The 6000-nt window shown below is 57.7% G+C and overlaps 1 protein-coding gene across 1 annotated transcript in view; it reads left to right on the top strand.

Moving 5' to 3' along the window:
- The window catches only part of SS18L1 (SS18L1 subunit of BAF chromatin remodeling complex), a 29164-nt gene that overhangs the window by 14672 nt on the left and 8492 nt on the right, over window positions 1-6000 (top strand). The window contains exons 5-8 of the mRNA XM_007462263.1: window positions 96-293; window positions 1072-1233; window positions 1386-1490; window positions 2350-2442. Of these exons, the coding sequence (XP_007462325.1) occupies window positions 96-293; window positions 1072-1233; window positions 1386-1490; window positions 2350-2442 (558 nt within the window). The remainder of the gene's footprint in view (window positions 1-95; window positions 294-1071; window positions 1234-1385; window positions 1491-2349; window positions 2443-6000) is intronic.

Raw genomic sequence — 6000 nt, 5'->3', positions numbered from 1 at the left:
GGGGGGCGGGGGGGGGGCCCTAGCGCGAGGCCAGGGCTGCCGTCAGAGGTGGTCTTTGGTGGGTTTCAGCGCACCCCCAACCCCCGCCCTGGCAGGTCCGAACCACGTGACCCTGCAGCAGACGGCGCAGAGCACACTGCCCACCACCTCCATGAGCATGTCCGGCAGCGGCCACGGCTCGGGGCCCGGCTACAGCCACTCGGGACCGGCCTCGCAGAGCATCCCCCTGCAGGGCCAGGGCGCCATCAGCAGCTATGTGTCCCGGGCCAACATCAACATGCAGTCCACCCCAGGTACCGTCCGTAGAGAGCCCGCTCCCCTCCAGCGCAGGCCAGCGTGGTCCCCAGGGCCACCCTCCTCCGGAAGCTCCCAAGGGGTGAGGGCGGGGGGCTGGGTGGCTTCGGGGAGGCTCTGAGGAGGGGCAGCAGCCGCCCCGCTGGGAGGGCTGGGTGGCAGCCAGTGCACAGGAGTGGGAGGCTGAGGGGCAGGTAGGGCTGCGGGGCCTTGAGCACTTGGGAAGCGTCAGGTCCCAACCAGGGTGTCCCATGAGAGTCAGACGCTCCGGGGTTCAAAGGCTTAGAACAGAAAAGAGGATGTGAAATATGTCCTTAGCTCTCGCTACGTTGATTGCGTATCGAAGGCAATCTAGTTTGGATATATTGAGTCAAATAAAATGTCACTGAAATAGATTTCCCGTTTCTTCTCATTCTCTGACGTGGCTCACGTCCCCTGTGCTGGACGGTGCTGCCCTGGAGGGTCCCAAGCAGGGGTGGCAGGAAAGGACAGGCAGGCGGGGCCCCCACCGGAGCCTTCGGGACCGGAGCCTTCAAGACCTGAATCTCGGGGGAGGGCGAGGCGATAGGCTCCTCTGGGACCAGCCTTGGGGACTTAGGGGCGTGGGGGCCGGCATTTCACATTTTATGAGTTGCCCAAAGGCGCGTTGGCAGGAAGAGTGGCGTGGCCTCGCGGGGCAGAGCTGCACAGGCCCAGCCCGGGAGGAGGGCTCAGGCGGGTCTGCGGGGTGCTGCCCGGGAGCTTCTTGGGTTACACGGGGTCTGTCGTGTCCCCCAGTGTCCATGCTGCACCAGCAGGCAGCCTCGTCCCACTACAGCGCGGCGCAGGGCGGAAGCCAGCACTACCAGGGCCAGTCCATGGCCATGATGGGCCAGAGCGGGCAGGCAGGCGGCATGATGGGGCAGCGGCCCATGGCACCCTACCGGCCCTCCCAGCAAGGTGAGGCCCCGCCCCCGGTGCAGGGAACCGGTGGGGGAGGGGCGGCGTGTGCCGTGCGCGGGGCAGGCCTCCCCGTGTGCCCTGGGTGGGCCTGGTGGAGTGTCCTCTGATTGGGGGCCGTTGGGGAGGTGACGTCCGGCGCTGTCCCCTAGGCTCGTCCCAGCAGTACCTGGGCCAGGAGGAGTACTACAGCGGCGAGCAGTACGGCCACGGCCAGGCCGCCTCGGAGCCCATGAGCCAGCAGTACTACCCTGACGGTGAGGCTGCAGTGGCTTCCATCCGCTGCTCGCTGGTCGTTCCCAATTCAGACCCCAGAGCCCCCGACATCCGCCAGCAAAGCACCCAGAGTCCCCTTTGGGGGTGGGTGGCTGGTCTCTGCTGAGAGAAGCTTCCAGCACTGGCCCCCCTGGGGCTGGGTGCGCAGTCCTCTGGATGGACATAAACGTCCTGAGGATGGACGCGAGCTCATTGTGATATGCTTTCAGGAAGGTGACAAACGTGAGCCGACTGTCTGTCTCGTAACACTCCCCTCCCAGCTGCTCAGTTACAACTTCTGCAGCTTATTTTCCTTTTCCATGTCACCTTTCAGGCATCTTCAAATGGCCCCAGGGTTTGTGGAGGTGGCGTTTAACATGGCCGCAGAGGACGGGTGGGATTTGGGGAGGACCCCCCAGGCAGGGTGCGTGAGCATGTCTGGTGCTGGGGAGGTGGCCAAGACCGGGAAAGGGCAAGCCGTGACCCCTCTGTGGAATGGTGGCCGGGCCTCACGAGGTGTCACGCACTCCGAAGGGAGCCAGCGGGGGGGGATGGTGACCATGTAGCGACATTAAGAGCTGATGTCCACGTGCGTGTCACGCATCGGGCACCGAGTACACTCTGTAAATCGTGGCTTGTTGATCCTCACACTGCCCCGAGGAGCAGGTGGCCATCTGCACTTTAAAGTAAGGGAACTGCGGCTGCCAGACGGCAGGAAGTGCCCCCATGGGTTCCATCTAGGGAAACCGGACCGCGCCCAGCGCCAGGGTCTCCTGACCCGACGGCTGAGTTCACGTGGTCTCTCCTGGGTCTGGGCAGCCGGGGCCTCTGCTGACTGCAGGGCACCCCATTTGCTTGCAGGACATGGCGATTATGCCTACCAGCCGGCGTCCTACACGGAGCAGAGCTACGACCGGTCGTTTGAGGAGTCCACGCAGCACTACTACGAGGGCGGTAAGGTGGCCGGGCCTCAGGTTCCGGGCCCGACGGGCGTGGGGCGTATGGAGATGGGGGCCAGGCGCCGATAAAGCCGCCAAGGTGACGTCACCAAACACGGATTTGGGAAGAAACAGGCGTAGTTGGTTCTCACACGGTTCTCGGGTGTGGGGACTTCGCGCCACCCCAGGGACCCCAAGAGGAGAGGAGCCATTAAGCTCACAGCGTGGCGTGGTCCTGGGCCTTGGTCTGGACATCCGGACTGGGGACAATGACAAGGCTGCCAGGGGTCCGGAGAGGAAAAGACAGATGATATGTACAGAACAGGTGACTCGAAAATGTGACTTTTGGGGAAAAGACAGATGCTATGTACAGAACAGGTGACTCGAAAATGTGACTTTTGGGGTGACTTTTTTAAGTTGTAAAAAACATAAAATTTACCATTTTAACCATTTTTAAGTGCACGGTTCAGCGGCACTAAGCACATTCACACTGTTGTGCGACCACCATCATCACCACATCATCTCAGAGCCTTCTCGCCTCCCCAACCTGACACTCTGTCCCCAATAAACACTAACTCCCCACTTCCCCTCCTCAACTCCTGCTCCCCTCCCCCTCCAGGAAAGCGGGGCTCAGCCTCCTCCGCGGGAGGGGTCCCCGCCTGCCTCGCGTGCTGCTCCCCAGGAGAAGCTCGTTGAAGTCTGAAGTGCAGAGTTCTGTACCCTCGCTTTGGGTTACGTACGATTGTCTTTCATAATTGATGAGTTTGCTAAAACATTCAGTGACTTCTTTTAAGGCAAGTGTGGCACATGACACAGTTTCCTCCTGGATCTGGAAGCATTTTGTTCCACCTTGTTAATGACCCCTGCACGTGTAAACATGGTACCGGCCATACTGCAGCCGGTGGCCTGCCGGGTCTTGTTTAGGGTGGGAGGTGCGGGGGGGTAGTTTGCTTTGAGAGGGCTGGGCACATAAGTGGCCTGCGGCCCTGAGAAGGGCAGGATGTTGGGTGGGAGCAATAAGGGGGTCGCTTGAAGCCAACAGAAGGAACTTTCTAGTAATTAGATTTGTCCCCCAGCGGGATGGGGAACCTCGAGGGGCACGGGTGGCTGGTCCTGGGGTTGTGCACAGGAGGTGATATCTGGCAGGAGCCCTGTGGGGTCCCCGGAATGAGAGGACCAGTGTCAGGAAGGGGCCGAGGCATGGCCGACCCAGCCGAGCAGGACACTGTTGCTGTCGGGGCCACTGCAGAGGAAACCTGGAAGTCCCGATGGCATTTCCTGTCTGTGAGGTTTGCAGGAGCAAGGGCTGGACAGAGCCAGTGTCTGCTGTGACACGTCCAGGGCGCTTCTGTGGCATGTTCCCCCGGGTCATGCCAGGTGTACAGGACCAGGGTGTCCGGGTGCCACCTGCTGCGTGAAACAAAGGGCGCTAAGAGCACACACAGCACAGACAGCCTCTGGAGAAATACCTGGGACAGCAATGGAGATGATGAGGCCGGGCGGGGGAGGGGGCCTTCCTCCCCAGACCTGTTGAAGACGGACTTGGTTTGTTTTTTTATTTCTGAATCGCCCATTTAGAAGTCAAACTTACTGAAAATCAAAGCACTAACCCTGTGGCCCCCCAGACCCGCCCACACCCCCCAGTCCTGGGGTTGCAGCACTGCTGTTTGGGGCGTTTCTCCCGATGGCGACAGTGACTGTGATCGGGCGTTGGGGATGGTGGGGACGGCTCCGCCCCAAATGGCTGCCACGCGGGTCCCTGAGGCTCATCCTTGCTTGGCGACAAGGTTGTATAGACGGGTCGGTCACCCTTGTGCATTAGCGCCTCTGGCTGTTCTACGGCCACGTTCCTGCCACGTTTAATGACAACACCAGCCTCTTTCACAAATAAGTGGTTCCTTTTTTCACGGCCATGTCACAGAATGTTGCAAGATTCTTAAAGATAGAAACAAATGAAAAGGAGAGGAAAAACAAGAGAAGTCGTTGTACCGGCCGGTGGTGGAGGGAAGGCCCTGGAGCCGCTGTCGCTGTCCCAGGCTGTTCTAGGGAGAGCAGTCTGGGCTCCCCAGCTCTGCTGCTCCCACGAAACCCTCCTGAGAATTGCTCAGGCTTGTTCAAAGAAGTCCTGCCTCTCTTCTTTCAGAGTTGTCCATATAGGTCCATCTTCTACTGGGATTTGGCCCCGGGTCAAGAGAAGGTTTTTCTGGGTGCGTGAGAGTTGCGTCGGCTTCTCACCCCCTGCACACCTGCTGTGTCTAGGCCACGGCGGCTGCTGCTGTGAATTAGCTCCTTTACCCGTTATCCTAGAAAGAGAAAAGGGGCTGTAAGACATGAGAATATGCAGACTGACCCCAAAACTCTGAAACCCTGGAGAAAACCGGCCAAGTCTCTGATGAATTTCTCCGATGCATTTCTCACGAAGACAGTGAACCTGGGTCTCCACTGGTCACTGACGCCTCCTTGGCCATCGGCCGTCCCATCGGCCATTGTTGCTGGGACCGGTCATGGTTGTGAGGAGGGAGCAGCTGTCAAGGTGTTTCCTTAGATGGTGACCAATCAGAAAGCCCAGCAGAATCCTCAGAGCCCACCTTGGAGAAGAGCTCCTGCGCTGTAGAGCGTGTGTTCCTTCATTGTTCTGCGCAGCTGGAAATTGAACTTCCTTATGCGGTTTTAAGCCTTTCTACGTGAATTCGCTCTCAATAAAGCTGTTATTTTAAAATGTACGTTATCAGGATCCCAGTTTTAAAATACTTACATTTTACTGGACTTCCCTGGTTGGTGCAGTGGGTAAGAGTCCGTGGGGACACAGGTTCGAGCCCTGGTCCGGGAAGATCCCACATGCTGCGGAGCAACTAAGCCCGTGCGCCACAACTACTAAGCCTGCGATCTAGAGCCCACGCGCCGCTACTGCTGTGCCCATGTGCCAAAACTACTGAGGCTGCGTGCCACAACTACTGAGCCTGCGCTCTAGAGCCCGTGAGCCACAACTACTGAAGCCCATGTGCCTGGAGCCCGTGCTTCGCAACAAGGGAAACCACCGCAGTTAGAAGCCCGCGCACCACAACGAAGAGTAGCCCCTGTTTGCCGCCACTAGAGAAAGCCCACGCGCAGCAACGAGGACCCAACGCAGGCAAAAATAAATAAATAAACAATGAAATAAAAATTTTAAAAATGAAAAAAATCTATAAAAAACTTAATTAACTAAAAACAAAGACAAGAACAAGAAAACCACAAGCAGCCCTCCTTTCCAGGCTGTCTGGCGCCACAGGGGGTAAACACCCTGGGTCCTCTCGCCCCACCTGCTCCTGCTAGAGGACGGGGTCTCATGCAGAGGAAGACCCACACTCTGCGGTTAAAGGCCAGACACTGTGGTTTTGAAGAAAACGATGAAACTAAACTTAAATTGGTCTTCTTATAAAGGTGTTTTGAAAACAGAATGGAATTTAGTCTCTACACCAATCTAAAACTCTTAAGACCTGCATTAGGAAGACTTCATAGCAAGATTTTTATTTATTTTTAAAGTTTCATTTAAATATAGTTGATTTACAACGTTGTGTTTCAGCTGTACAGCAAA

Source organism: Lipotes vexillifer, unplaced genomic scaffold (genome assembly GCF_000442215.2).
Source record: "Lipotes vexillifer unplaced genomic scaffold, Lipotes_vexillifer_v1.1 scaffold1798, whole genome shotgun sequence".
NCBI classification, from domain to species: domain Eukaryota; kingdom Metazoa; phylum Chordata; class Mammalia; order Artiodactyla; family Lipotidae; genus Lipotes; species Lipotes vexillifer.
Note: the sequence above shows the minus strand (reverse complement) of the source record. Positions and strands in the feature narration are given on the sequence as shown.